Source organism: Xiphophorus maculatus, chromosome 17 (genome assembly GCF_002775205.1).
Source record: "Xiphophorus maculatus strain JP 163 A chromosome 17, X_maculatus-5.0-male, whole genome shotgun sequence".
NCBI classification, from domain to species: domain Eukaryota; kingdom Metazoa; phylum Chordata; class Actinopteri; order Cyprinodontiformes; family Poeciliidae; genus Xiphophorus; species Xiphophorus maculatus.
The window spans coordinates 2,629,662-2,645,508 of record NC_036459.1 but is presented as its reverse complement, the minus strand read 5'-3'; the positions used below and the strand labels follow the sequence as shown (position 1 = coordinate 2,645,508).

Here is a 15,847-nt window from a genome sequence, read left to right as displayed (position 1 = left end):
ATCATTTCATCTGCTTTGAGCAACCTGTTCCCCTCCTGGCCTGTGGGGGCGCTGCACCAAGAACCACTGAAGGAAACGACACAAAAACCTCTGAAGACACTGAGAGCAACTTCCTTCTTCACCAGATGGAAACAAGATGGAGGCGCCAGATTTTAGCGGTTGGAGGATTTTAAAAAACCACGAGCCATTTCTCCTGCTAGCGCTAAGCTAGCACGTTTGTTTTGGTTTTATTTACCCAGAATGCCCTGCAATGTAGTCCACTTCCTGCTTTTGGAGAGGTGTCCGGTCTGCTTGGCGTTTACACATGTATTCAAACCGGTTTAAGTAAACTGAAAATTTATAGAGACAATAAAAAAGCAAATGTCTTGTCATGATGAAGCTAATTTTAGCTTTAGCATGTTGTTGGATGTTTGGAAGAGGATTATCGCCACCAGAAATAAATGTAAAAAGTCAGAATTTGTTTTTTTTTCTGTGGTCTAAATCTTTTTCGGTAAATATACGATAAATGTCCATCACTAACAGATGGACAGAAAACAGAACCAATCTGGAGTTTATGTTCTTCTTTTTGTCCCGACTTTAGAAGACATGCAGCCAAATGCAGCAGACGCGTTCTCCTGTTGTCATGCTGCAACAGGAAGTGGAAGCCTGGGAGGAGAGCGACTTCACGCAGGAGAAAGGAAAGCATCTGGCATGAAAAGCAGCTCTAAAACAGAGAGGTTAAACACAATAATGCAAAGAAGTATGTCAGAAGATTACCAGGAGCACCTCTCAGCAGTGAAAAGCCTCGGTGGAGTGGCGTGTTCACATAAATACAAAGTGTCATTTCCATAAGCGCTATCTGGTTAAACCTGTCCGCCTCCTCGCCGGCTGGGTAAGAGGGCACAGATAGGCCTGTCTAATTCCAGCGACACGCATTATTTAGAAATCCTTCACTTTCCCTCAGACGCGGCCAGCAGCCGCTGATGCAAAACACATCAACGGGACGAAGAGGAGGAGGAAGAGGAAGGCGGCCCCCGCCGGGCCCGCGGCGTGAGAGACGGTGACACTGATTAATGAGAAAGCGTCTCGTCACAAGAGCTTCTGGGTAATAGACTACACGGCGAGTCAATGGAGGCGACTCGGAGGAGCAGAGTGGACCGGGCCTTTCATCCCGGAATAATACCGAAGGGATGCCGTTTTGTTTCAGGAAACAAACGGAAAACACAGCTGGGAATTTTTATCTCCCATCCTCTAATTACAGCAGCTCACTGATCCACAGCAGGCAGCGCGACTCGCCACAAACAGGAAGTCACTCGACTCCAACCCTCATGACACAGGCTTAAAAATAAAGAGCTTTACAACAATCATCAGCCAATAATCATTCGTTGTGTTCTGTGCTCTGCGCCAGGCAGTAAACTGTGATTTTAAATATTAAACTTGCTCTGATCAGGCTTTTCCAGAAAGAAAAAGGTTTTCCTGCAGGTTCTTTGATCGCTGCTTTGAGTCTGACAGAAAATGAAGGGATTACAAGATTATTCCTATTTCTGCTTCAAAGCGCATGTCGCCAACCTTTATCTGATCCTTACTGGACTCAGACAGAACCAGAGTACATGGAGCTGGCTGGTGCATTCAGATACTGATGCATTTCATCAACAGATTCCTCAGTATCAGTCCAATCGATTACCGATCGATCACCAATCAGAGCCAAAAATGAGCTAAATCCACCAAGTCAAATCAGATGATTTCTCTCTAATATTTAACATGATCCTAAATCTAAAAAAACTGATGAACCGATCACTGGCCAATACTGACCTCTGACCTGCCTGCTGATTTTTAACCTTTTTAATTCTGTAATTTCAGAGAAATAACTCTTGACATTTAATCTGCAGGTTTTTATTCGAGCTCTTAGTTTGAAATCCAATAGAAAATGGAAACTGTTTTTGAATTTAAAGATCAATCAAATCACCGATCAGAACCAATCGAAGAAAATCAATCGAACCAACTGGTTTGTCTCTGGTATTTAATGTTGCAACCATTGAACCGATCCAATATTAACTAAACTTCTAGATAAAACAAACACCGACCTGCCAATACCGATTTTTAACCTAATTCTGTAATTAACATGTTTTTATCTCAAAAATCATTCTTTTTTATTATTAAAAGATAAATCAAATCTGATCATCAATCAGAGCCTATCTCTGGAAAATGAGTCAATCCCAACACATTACAGATGGATGTAATTATTACATAACGCAACAAATGTTCAAATATCAGCATGCATGCCTCCATAAAACGAAACAGCATCATTAGTTTGGCACCATGACTCAACAATATTCTCCTAATTACTCCCATTTATGTCCATTTGGAGCCAAATAGAGCCATCACAGCTGCATTAATCCTGATGTATTCCATATCTTATCTATCATCAGTGACTTTTAATGAGTTTTTATTCCTCCCGCCCCAACTTATTGGAAGAATAAGTGAAATTAAAAAGAATAACTGGAGCCCAGTGAAGGTTTCGCTCTGCTGGGAAATAAAGGAGCATGATCCGCCAGCAAACAGGAAGCATGAGCGGAGCGGACAGAAGCGGGACATGCGGGACACATGACCGACATGTCGGGAAGAAAAGCTGCCTTTGTCCCTGCGAGCTGCAAACGCACGAGTTTAACGCAATTACAGCAAAATGCAATTAGCGGACACGGGATAGCGACGCATTCCTGCGTCCACACACACACACACACACACACACACACACACACACACACACACACACACACACACACACACACACACACACACACACACACACACACACACACACACACCAAGTGTCCAAAGTGAGGAGAAAAACACGCAGCCAGGGCGTCAACGCGCGCATGTGACACACATCTTCACTTCTGCGCTTTTTCTGATCTGATTTCCTCCAGCAGCAGCGGGGAGGGAGCGGGGAGGACGGCGGGCTTCATGCGCTCCTCCGCCGGCTGCAGAGTCCCGAACGCGTCGCTCCAAACCCGGGAGGTGGTGATGATGATGGTGGCGGTGATGGCGGATGTTCTGCATGCTCGGCTCGGCGCAGCGGACCGGAGAGGCTCATAAAGGCGGCGGCGTTAATTCCTCATAATGGCGATCATTCATCAGCATCCGGGCTGCCGCGGACCGCGAGCCGCTGCGGTCCGCACATCCACCCACCGACCACCGAGATCCGGACCGGCCGTTCATTCTGACCCGATTCAACATCTCCACACCGGACAGCCGCAAAAAAAATATTGAAATAAAAATAATAACAGGAGCAGAAAGAGAGGAGAATAACTTACATTCTGTCTCCAGGGACGAGCAGGCGGCTCTCCACCATCATATCGGGCAGAAAATCCAGGTTGTAGGCTGAAGTCATGCTGCCTGCCTGGCCGGTGTCTGCGGCGGTGTGCGCGCCTCCCCCCGGCTGTCCGTGAGAGAGAGAGAGAGCCTCCCCGGTAAGAAAGGAGCGTCGCTCTGCCCGAGCTGCGCCTGGTCGCGGAGACGGAGAGGGACAGGTGCAAGAGCCGAGGCCTCCCTAAAGGCGGTGCAGCCTCCAGCAGTTGTCACATTCTCCCCCCCCCCCTCCCTCTGCCTCTCTGGGTCCCGGTTCGGTCCGGGTCCGGTCGCTGCTGCTGGTTCCGATCCGCCTGTCCTGGATGGTGAAGCCGCTCTGCAGCAGCGCAGCTAGCGGAGCTGGAGGAGCGGATCCAGGGAGGCGTGGCGCCGCCGCAGCGCTCCTTAAATAGACTCGGCGCTGCGCGGGAAAGTATTCACACCCCTTCAACTTTCACACAGTTTCATTACCGCCTGGTTGTCCAGTGGACAACTGAAAAGTGTGGCGTGTGTTTTCTTTGGAGATGTATTTCCTTTCCGGATGATTGCATCACTTCCTTTAGTGCAGCGCAGTGAGTCCAGGCAGGGCTGGACAATATGGCGGAAAAACATATCGGCGTTTCATATCAGTCGATATTGATAAGCATCGATCAGTTTTTTGTTTTAAATATCTGAAAAGTCCAAACTGGTGGCAGAACCTTCAGGTTTAATCCTCAGTTTGTGGAAACAAGAAACTGCTGCTGCGCATGTGTTCAACAGGTTGTTGCTAGGTAACCAAAGAATGAATGGGTTGCTAGGTAACCAATGAGTGAGCTACCTAGTTGATTCCAACTTAGCTTAGCTAGCCATGAGAGGTTGAGAAGCTAAAGCCTTTCCTCTGCCTACATCTCCCAGAATGCTGTGCGGTTTTGGATCACAGCTCAGTGAAATTATTGATTTATTATTTATTGATTGGTTCCATGGAGAACACCCAGCATCATGTAAACCAGTTAAACCAGCAGCAGGTTCAAAATTAAAACTTTGAATGTCTCCAAATAATTAAACGAAACTAAAACCTGAACATGATGCTGCGTCACTGGAGCATGGTAGTGGCAGCATCATGCTGTGGGGAGGCTCTTTACAGACACTTTGAATCTGACCGAGGTTCAACGCTTTAGATATCTAGTTAATTAATATGAATAAAATAAAAAACTGTATAAAAATGTACAGACTTTTGTAAATTATACCAAACATATAATTTACAAATATTAGCAGAAATTTCTTCAAAAACAACATCTGAATAGAACAACAGGACATCCATACATGGTAGGATCACATTGTGTTGCTTTTTTATTCTTACAGGCGTTCAACACCTACAGAAACCGGCCGGCTGCCTGGTGCTGGAAGCCTGTTGAAAGGCTGTTTACATCGTTTTAAACTGAGTGGGAATAAAAACACCAAGAGGTATTTGGTTCCTTATAACACAGTAGCAGTGGAACCAGTAAACCTTTTATGGATGCAAAAGCAAAAACCACCAACTTGATGACTTTGTGTTTCAGTGTTTGATATGATGTAAAGCACTTTGAAATGCCTTGCTGCTGAAATGTGCAAATAACATTTGATTGATTGATTGATGTAAATGTGAGACTTTGTCTGCAGCTACTTGATCTCCATGTCCAGTCAATAACCTGTCAACAAATCAATTGTTAGTTTAATAGATTCTTGCTCTGAAGCTCACGCCGCGCTGCACAATCACCATTCAGAGCAAACAGAATATCGCCGCAATAAAAGCTCAGCCAGTTAGGTGATTCACACTCAGATGAGTTGACCAAATTTGGAGAGGTGCAATTACACAAGGGGATAGCTTCATAATAATCATCCAGCCCATAATTTGCTGACTGTATTTTGTGCTGTGTTAATTGTGTGGGTCCAGAACGGCTCCCTGTGGAAGTGGATGGGGCCTGAACGCACCGCGGCGCCGCAGCGACTCCTCGCTGCCCCTCTTCCCTCGCTCCCTGCAAGACGCAGAAGAAACGGAGGCACTCCAGTGAAATAATGAGCCTCTCTCATACGAAGGAAGGCGGCTCTCTGGGGAAGAGGACGAGTATCTGGGTCAATGTGGGGAAAATGTGCTCAGTCTGCACACGTAGAGCAGCTTCTCTGTGTGGAGTGGGCGGGGCTTGGAGAGTGCATGGATCCACCTGACGCTGTCCCACGGTGGAGGCGACCGGACGTTACATAACCCCATCACATGCTTCGATCGAACACAGGCATCGCCGGCGGTAACGGCAACGGAGAAGCGCCGCTCACGCCTCCAGTTTCTCCCTTCTGGGCTTCTGTAGTGCCCAGAGCAAATTACATTTAAAACAGTCATTTACCTGCCAAGAAACGCTGGATAGTCCATAAATCTCTCTGTCAACACATCTCACTGAAATTACTCTACAGCAAAGGAGCAGGGCTCTTTTGAGAAGTGATGACAGCGTGTTCCTGCTGAAAATAACCTGAAATCCACAGAAACAACAATAAGCATGACAGGAAGCGGATAAAGCAGTAGGTTAAACTAATTCAGCCGTGTCACCGCTGTTATCGCTGCGCTGCTGTCAGATAGGAAGAATTATTTATCTCCTCCCACAGATTCACATCACCTTGCATTAGTTGTAACTCAAGAAGACAGAACTCGTCTTCCAGAAGCAGATAATGTTGTTCCTCTGCAAGTCTAAACTCATATTAGATCTAGAATATTAAACACATCAGACGTCCAGCTGGAGACCAAAGACCAAAAACTCTGAACATACATCACAAATCCTCTGGAAATGCTTAAAACTGCCAAATATACATCAACATTTTCCTTCTTTCCACTCTTGCAGGTTCAACCAATCAGCACCAATTAAAATGAACAGTGCGTCCGGATTGGCTGCTGCTTTGTAAACATTAGCCGTTAGCTCATCAACTAGCATGGCGTCAACATATTCCAGCTTCCAAGATGAAGTTTCCTTCAGACGACGGAAAATTAGGACCATTAGAAAAAGTGAGGGGAACATTTCCACCAAAACTTTAAGAAAGATAAACTTTCTATAACATTTCTGAGATTATCAGATTATCAGTTTTTGTTAAAAATTTACTCCATTTTAATACCTGCACCAGTTCTAATACACCATCAAACCTTAAAGTACAGAAAGATTTTCTGCAAATAATTTTGAGTTACGTTCCACAGAAAAATACGCAAATTCTCCAGCAATCAATGGGTTAAGCAGAAAGTCCATAAAGTACACAGTGTTTCTGAAACACACACGATGTAACAGGATTAATGCCAGTAAAGATGGCCGCCACCCAGCAGCGCTTTGTTCAGGCCGTAAAGGAAACTGAATGATATTCCTGGATTGGCTGTTTAGCAAATGCCATCCAATAACTAGAATTATAATAATATTTCAAATTCCCAAACTGCTTTTTCTTTGTAATCAGCTACAAAAAACAGTACCATTAATTTTATTTAATTTTCCATAAGATGATTATTCTTGAGGGATAAAGTTTGTTTCAGTTTGTTTGATCTCCCACTGCTCAGTCCAAAGGTTTGGCTGTTGATCTAAATGGTTGTTCTTCAGTGGCAAAGTGTGTGTGTGCATGTCGGGGCGTGTGTGTGTGTGTGCGTGTGTGGGTGTGTGTGGCCATGTGTGTGTGTATGTCGGGGCGTGTGTGTGTGTGTGCGTGTGTGGGTGTGTATGGCCATGTGTGTGTGTATGTCGGGGCGTGTGTGTGTGTGTGTGTGTGTGTGCGTGCCCTGGACTCAGGAAAACCTGGATAACTGCGAGCAGAGTCGCCGCCCGGCTCCAGGTTCTGAATCGACTGCCACGCTCATATCCGTCTGGTAAACAATCAAGCAATCAAATCTCCTCATTTGCTTCTCATTCTAAACAAATCCTTCTCTCCTGTTCGCCAAACAAAACCTTCCATCCATTAATAAAACATGATGATGATGCTTTTTCAGCGCGCTGCTTCTGGAGAGAAAAACCGGCCTGTTTTTAACATGCAACCTGCACAGCTGGAGGTGAGTCTTGTTTGTTCGCTTGTTCCACGTGTTTCTGGTCCTTGGAGATAATTAGCCTTTAATGGTGCTGAAATACCCGGAGAACAAAGGAGGAAATCAAAGGAAACAGGACGAGCTGACGCCATAAAAGGCATGTTGAGCCTGAGTTTTACTGGTCAGATCCAGTCAACTCGTCTGAAACAAGCCGTTCTTTATCGCTGCCTGCTCCTCCTCGCCTCGCCTATCACTCCATCTCCCAGCCTGAGGCCTCGTGTTTCCACATCCCGCTCATGGCAAGGTCTGCCTCTGCCATCGCTCCTCTCTCTCCATCTATAGTTATTTCTGTCTTTTCTCCCCCTACGTCTCTCCATCACCTCGGGCTGAGGTGGGGGCTCAGCTGCCCGAACAATACAAATCGATCACTTAGAGAGGAGGGGGAGGAGATAAGAGGGAAACAATGAAACTGGGCCAAAAATAGCAGCTCTGACACAGAAAATTAGAACAATAAAGAAAGAGAAAGTGAAAAGCATCTTCTCCGAGTCCTGCTTGGATCTCAGGGAAGGAGAGGATGGTGCAGGAGCTTTTCACACGTGAATATTTAATGAGCGGCTCATGAATAATTCAGAGCAGCAAGCAGCTGCGTTTGAGCCTAAGTGGACGTGTGAGGAGCCGGACCCAGACAGAGCCGACTGCTGCCGCTCATCCAGCGGACGGCCGGCTGAATGAAGGCGGCCCCAGCCTCCTGCTCGCCCAGATCCTCCCTGACAGCTAACTCTGCCTCCATCACTCCGTCCCACATCAGATTTTCTCCTCTCCTGGACGCTCGATGCGTCTGTGCCTCGGTGTGTTATTAGCTGCGCTCGGCTCCGGTCAGGACATTGCGTTCCAGTTAACACGGATCCCTGCTCCACCTGTGGCGCTGCAGCCTCCTCCAAAATGCTCGCTGACCTGTTTTGCACAAATTCTGACACCACATCGACTCGGATCGCAGCTGGACTGATGAAGCAGCTTTCCTTTTATCTGAACCCAGGAGTCTCTGAATCGGGACAGGTTCCTGATTCAGCTTCAGCTGACACATATAAAGGTTTCAGTCAGGTTTGCCTTCGGTTAGTTTGGTTTTCTGTAATGTGAAGAGCTGATTTTCTGCAACTTTAGTGTAAACAAGTGTTGCAACTTGCGTTGTGTCATCACTGATAGCATGCATTAGAAGGAAACATAATCCTCCCCTCCAAAAGGTGGCGACAAACTCAAAGATCACAAATCAAACAATCAGCAGAGAGAAAAGTAAATCTGAGACAAAGCATTTACATCCTCGAACTGAAAGATACAACGATGATGAGATGGCCGTCTATTTCTTCATCAGTGTGCTTCGTTTTTAAGCAGGAAGTTAAACTGATGCAAAGAAGACTCAAACTTTAACTCAATTTAAATCTGGTTTACACACAGAAATACAACCAAGACCCGTCCAACTCGACTGTTAGCATTATTAGCAGCTAATATTTATTCCTTCCTTATGTTACCATTGGTTTTTGTTTCACAGAGAAGCTGAAAAACTGTCAGATAATTAGTTAAAATAATTCAGGTTTCTCCTTCCTTCCTGTAGCATGCTAGCTGTCAGCTACAGAGTGCTGAAGCTAATGCTCCAGACTAAGCTAACAGAAACTAGCTTAACTTCCCTTAAGATGGAAATATTTAGGTTGAAGTGATAAATAACTTAATCACAGTGTGGTCAAACGTCTGAAAATTTATGGTGCTTCTGCATTTAAGAACTCCATAACTCACAATAATCATCTGTAGATATTAGCGTTAGTAAGCTAATATTAGCAATAACATGCTAAGGTGTTAGCATGCTCGTTCAGACCACAATTAGAAAGACTATGATATGAATATGAACCAGAGCATAATCAGTGACCAGAGATGATTTCACTTTATTGTTCAACAAAGAACCAAAAATGCTGCAATATAAAAACTTTACATGAGTAAAGTAGGAGCTAATCTAAAATTATTCATACCCATGGCAGATCGAGGTTAAAGTAAAATATTAATCTAAGTTATTAATCACATTGTCAATGTATACAATATGCAGATTTTGAAGAACTGCCTCATTTGCAACAAGTCTTAGCTAATTATTTAATGCATTCAGGCTCTATTTGTGATATTTGCTTAACGCAGCATAAAAGTTTTACACTGCAAAGAGGCAGTAAAGTCATTAAGAAACTACAAATAAGTTGTTTCACTGCTAAAACAGCAGAAGCCCCAAGAAACAACTTCTAAATATAAAAGTGAAAATAGCAAAAGTAAATGTTTCCACTGGGTTGACGCATCGTCTCGGCTCCTTTGAGCTCAAAGCAAGAATTCATTACTGCTTTTTTAATAACTAACAGTCATAATCAGACTTTTCTGATTGGAAACCATATTATAGATAATCTGAGGAGGGAGTAAAGATTAGGGTGATGGCAAAGAGGCCCTCCTACATTAAAGACTTGGAGATCAACAAAAATTAATAATAATAAATCAAAAGAAACAAAAAGCTGTTCAACAATTAAAAGCTGTTAAACCAATAAACACTCAGGATTTTTTTGTAAAAAATAAATAAAAACTATTTGTCTAAAAAATGATCATCATTATACATTCAGTCACATTTTTCTCATATCAAACTTTAAATGTAAATCTGCTGTAAAGCTTAATAAACAGAACAGAACCTGAACAGAAATATTATGTAACTTTGTTTCAAGATGGCCGACTGCGTCACGCGTCCAGATGGACACACTGACAGACAGATCAAGTCCAGTCCAGTCAAACCAAAACCTCCTGACCCGTCCGCTGACCCTCACACACCGGCGGCCTGCAGAGGCCCACTGGCTGCTGGTTTTAACGGGCCGTACTGGACCGGACTGGACAGCACTCAGGTCCACTCATGTAGAAACGTCCTCAACAAAAACTCTGCTGCTGGGAGAAACTTCATATTTTTACCAGAACTGTGCAGGATGATCTGTTGGCTTGGTTAGTTACAAAATCTGAAGTTCTAGTTCCTTTTAGATCCACTTGCTCTGTTGGACCTTTAGTCCAAATCAACCACATGACAAATAACAGCGTGCTGTTTGGCCTCTTTCAGTTTATACAGCAACAAAACTGCAGGACGTTCTCCTTCTGTTGAAGAGCATTGTGTGCAATTTCTCACATCAGTCAAACAACGGAAAGTTTTTTACACGAGCCGTTTTGTGGAGAACCGCAAACGATGCAGAGATAAAACTGCAGCCACCGGTTTACAGCTTCACATGGAGCTTCACATGGAGCTTCACATGGAGCTTCACCTGGAGCTTCACCTGGAGCTTCACATGGAGCTTCACATGGATCTTCACCTGGATCTTCACATGGAGCTTCACATGGCTCTCTGTTGCTGGCAGAGACGAATAAAAGTGAAACGTTTCTGGTCTGGATCCAGTTTTTATATTTTCTCCCGCTCTGAGGTCAGAGTTTGGACGCTGGTTTGCTTTATCTGCCCAGTTTCAACCACCAGGCTGTTTGAGACAAAGTTAACGATGTTGCCCAACGCATCATGACGCTGCCACCACCGTGTTTGACAGCTGCCAGTTACAGCTGCAGCACGCTCGGCTGCGCCGCAGGTGGAGCGGACTAACTACCAAGACTAACTAACAAAGTTACAAAACTGAAACTGAGAAAACATTTTTGTTAACTGAAATAAAAACAAATGGGGAAAAACCATAACTGGAACTATATTGTGTTTGTAAAGCTAACTAAAACATACAGAAAGTTTACATTTTTTTTGTTTTTATGTTTATGAATCTATTTTTTAGCCTTTCAAACTGATGAGAAATAGATTTTTGTTTCCCACACAAGCAGGTTCCATCAGCTGTAGACAAAATGTGCAAAATGGCAACAAAAGTTGGGAGAAAACACCAATCAGTCGGTTGTTTAACAATAATTTCATAATTCTTTAGGAAACATAACTTCTGTTTCATTCACTACCCAACCGATGTATAATCACAATACTCTGATCTTTTTTAATCCCATCTTTGCCTCATCAATGTGTGTTTGGTGGATTTGGCTCATAAGGAAGAACTGGTCAAATCCCACTGGAGGTGTATGTATACATCTGAGCCTGTGTGTCTGTTATTAGAGAAAATGGTGTTTAGTTTAGTTTAGTTTAGTTTAGTTTAGTTTAGTTTAGATTAGATGAGTGAAAGGAAATCAGATTTCCTCCAGAGCAGGTGACGATCAGCCTGGACCTAAGACGCTTGGTGACGTCCGACGTCGTTCTGAATTTCGCCGCCAAGCCGCTCCAGGTTTTACACTCTGCACTGATTTGTCCTCTCAATGCAAATAATGGAGTATGGATGGATGCAGCGCGGCCACTCAGAGCGCCGTCCGCTCCACCTGCGGCGCAGCCGAGCATGCTGCAGCTGTAATTGGCCATCGCATCGATGACAGAGAAAACTCGTCCATTCATCACATCTCCCTCCTCTCTCTCTCTCTCTCGTCCCCGCTGCTGCCAACCTGGACCAATCCCCCTCCTCCTCCTCCTCCTCCTCTGCTCCTCTTCCTCATTAAACTGGGACCCAGGCAGTAGCGGTCACTGCCTCTCATTTATTTTCATTTGAAACTGGTGCAGCTCCACTGATCCTCTGGGGCTGCAGGAGAGAGAGGAGGATGGTGTCATTCTGATAACAGCCAACACACACCTCACACACACGCACACACACCCCCACCGTAATGCTTGTGCGTGTGGACGGGACACGCACACACACTCCCAAACACAAAGGCGTGTCTGTGTGTGTCTGCCTGTGAGTAGATGCACTTTCACACCCATTTCAATTCATTTCACGCACATATTCACACATTTCATGTACCTGCAAAGCGCCGCGCTGCGCTCCGCTCCTCCTCGTCTTCCAGACGCCCCCCACCCACCGGCATGCTTCTGTCTTGATTGTGTGATTTTTGAGACGGTGATGATAGCGGGGTGTGAATCAGCGGCCGGTTAACCTGCACCTATTGTCACCTGTATGATTGCCTGTATTGATCTGGTGTCTGTTGCGTCTGTGTGTGTGTGTCTGCAGGGGGCTTCCTGCAGGAGTGTGTCTGTGCATTTTATTAGACGCCCCGACGGAGCAGCCCTGCCTGACACTCGCCTGATTGAAAAGGGGCGAGGCAGATTAAATCGCCGTGGCGACGGAGACGGCGTGCGCCCGGCTGCTTGGAGACGGCGGCGGGCGTTTTGAAACCTCACGGCTCTGACCCACCAGACTGAACTGATAGAGGACTAACGGGACCATTACACAGGGACGGGTCACTGACCCAAACACACACACTCACAGGAAGAACTGGAGACCAGAAGCTCATCTGTCTCCCTGCTGCACTTCAGATTCAAATAAATCCCAACTTGGAAGGAGTTCTCCTAATAACTCACTGTCTTCAAATCAAGGAAAATGCAGCTTCTTCCCAGCAGGGGCGGATCTAAAAGGGGACATTAGGGGGGCCAAGTCTTTACCCTAAAAACTAAACTCTCTTTCTTATGTGCAGAAGCCTCTTAAAGCCTTCAAATTAAATATTAATTCACCAAAAATTGTTCTCAATTTTACTTCTCAGGTAAAAAGACTTCATATTTTTGAAGTAGCCGTCCAAGAATTTACTCACATTTTTACAAAAGAAAAAAAACTGTGAACGTTTTTCTAATAATAAGTGACTGCTCAATTATAACACCTTACCTAATATTTAGAAATTATGCCAAGCTGGTAAAAGTGAAAAGTGAAGTGAAAATTCTGGTATTTTAAAGACTAAAATATGAAAAATGATGCAATTACAAATGAACTAAATGATAAAGGTAATTTTTAACTAAAATGTATCTGTTTTCTTCCAAAACACTAAAAAGATTTTTAGTGTTTTGTGACTTTTTGTTGTCTCAAAATTACACCTGTGTGAAAATACTTTGAGTATGTTTCAATTTTAAGGACAATGCCTAGACATAATATAATAATAATAATATTTAAACAGCTTTAATCAGGTGATCTTATCAATATATTCTTCCACAACTGTGAGGATATTTATAATCTAGATGTGACCCAACATGTTGAACTTGAATGCAAAACCAAGATGGCTTCCACTCAGAGAGGTAGACTTCCTGTCAAATTGTCACGGAGATCCAACCGTCGGAGCCTCGTTAAAATGCTTCTTTCTACGTTATTCCAGAACCACATTTCACTTCTGAAGCCTGAAATAAAATCCTGGAAAAAGAAACAACTATTGTTTCTTTGTATTAAAAGCGTCACCAGGAGGTTTCAGTAAAACAGAAAAGTTACTTTGTTCTGCCTTATGAATGAGCCAAAGTCCAAATCCAGCTGCCTGAGGAAGCAGAACCAGAGCAGCACACAGGGGGGCGGGACTTCCTCTAGGCTGTGGTGCATTCAGGGACGCCTCGGAAACCAGATCGCCTAAATATCAAAACAACTCTACAGTGATGTAAACATTTTGGATTCTCAAATGTCAGCACATTTTTATAAAAGAAAAAAATCTTGATTGTTTTCAGGTAGTTTTATGGTTGTGTAATTTAATCGGGCATCAGCTACCTGTGCGTCACATTTACAGGTGTACCAGAAACATGCAAATACATTGGTTCTGGCCGGAACCTTTGTATGCAAAAAACGAACAAAAACAAAAAACTACTAATTATGTTAACATTTTTTGTGGATTAAAATCTATGTAATTATTTAATGGAGATAAAAGACAATTTATGTTTATAATAATCAATTAACTTAAAATAATTTATTATCCTGAGTGAGAAAATGGCCGCTGCTTTATCAGAGTTTGAAGAATATCAGACAGTGAGGGAAAATATCAGTTTTTTTTACACAAATCATCCAAACTTCTCATTTAACTGTTCAGTATTATACTGTACTGTGTTTTACAATGATTCATATGGAGGTGTAGAAACCTGAAATCGTATATTTTAATGTATTATATAGTTTAGACCTGTGATGATTTGAATTATGACAGTTTGTTAGATTTAATATCCAACTAAACTAAAATGATGAACTTTTCAGGAACAGAAAAATCTAAACGCTGAACTTTCCTGCCAGATGCTGCCAAAACAACTAAAACACTCCTCATCCTCCTCTATCCATCCTCTGTCCTCCTCATCTATCCGTCTTCTGTCCTCCTCATCTATCCGTCCTCTGTCCTCCTCATCTATCCGTCCTCTGTCCTCCTCATCTATCCGTCCTCTGTCCTCCTCATCTATCCGTCCTCTGTCATCCTCATCTATCCGTCCTCTGTCCTCCTCATCTATCCGTCCTCTGTCATCCTCCTCTATCCGTCTTCTGTCCTCCTCATCTATCCGTCTTCTGTCCTCCTCATCTATCCGTCCTCTGTCCTCCTCATCTATCCGTCCTCTGATGTCCCCGCCGTCTCAACCTGCCACTCACCTGCTGGAACGTTGTTCCCACAGGCTAAAGGTGTGGAAACGTTCCCTTCCTCGCCTCTCGCTCGAGGAACTGCTTGATGCAGAAAGTCACATTTTTCATCTGGAAATTGCAAATGAAGGGCATGCCTCAAAAGCAGTTTCATTTGTCACCCAATGAAGCATTCACCGATTCAGTCAGTAAATTATGGTGCAATAAATTACTACCTGCAAACATCAATGAAATATGTTGACTCGTTGCAAAACAAGTCAACCTCAGCATGACTGTTTTTCATGATCAGGTGCGCAGCAGCGGCTCGATTCTAATCTTTTATGCAACAGGAAGGGGAGTCGGCACAAAGTGGGACCGCTGGAGTTTCACCAGTTAAATTTATCCGTAATGGAAACTTTAAAAATAAAAAATGCAACATTGGGAGAAGGTGGAATGCATTTTAGATGGAGAGGAGCGAGAGGAAGCGAGCAGCTGGGGATCTATTTTGCTTTGCCATTATTATTTTCAAAGCAGGGATGCCGCTTTTCCTCCCGTTCCCGTCGCTGCCATCGCTCCTCATCACCCCCCTGCCACCTCCTCCTCACTTTTCCTCATTTTCACCAAAAGTTTGACACGCAGAAAAAAAGAGCACATATTTATCCTGACCTCCCGCTCCGCCATCATTCCACCCATTTGTGTTTAATACCTGCTAGAAATTGCACAGACTTGAATAAATAAGTAAAATAAATAACAAAGGCTTTGCTAGATGGCTGGGAAAATGTCACATCCTGCTTCGCTTGAGTGGTTGCCTTTGGTCTTAATACCAAAGGCCTCCCATCAATCTGGATCTCATCTCTCTTTCTATTAAACACAAGTGCAAGCTCACAAATCAGGTTGGCAAAGATTCCCACCGCCCTGGGGGGAATCTCTCTCAGTGCAGTTTACAGAAAGTTATATATAAGGAAGATTTTATGAGCAGAAGATGAAGAATGAGAACACTGACACAGAAATGTGCTGCAGCTCCTGAAACATCAAGGAAAAAAGTAAGAATTCATCCATATTCATGCATGTGTGGGTGGAATAATACAAAAATGTAAATAAGCTGAAAGGC

At 43.9% G+C, this 15,847-nt stretch overlaps 1 protein-coding gene across 17 annotated transcripts in view; it reads right to left on the bottom strand.

Moving 5' to 3' along the window:
• celf2 (CUGBP Elav-like family member 2) overlaps positions 1 to 15,847 on the bottom strand; it is a 210,299-nt gene that overhangs the window by 135,412 nt on the left and 59,040 nt on the right. For 3 of the 17 annotated variants that reach the window (XM_023350412.1, XM_023350415.1, XM_023350423.1), the window contains exon 1: positions 3,294 to 3,370. The exons of 13 other annotated variants lie outside the window; for them this stretch is intronic. In XM_023350412.1, coding sequence (XP_023206180.1) covers positions 3,294 to 3,370 — 77 coding nt within the window. Of the gene's footprint in view, positions 1 to 3,293; positions 3,576 to 15,847 lie in introns of those variants that run through there. One more of the 17 variants, XM_023350409.1, reaches the window with a different exon arrangement.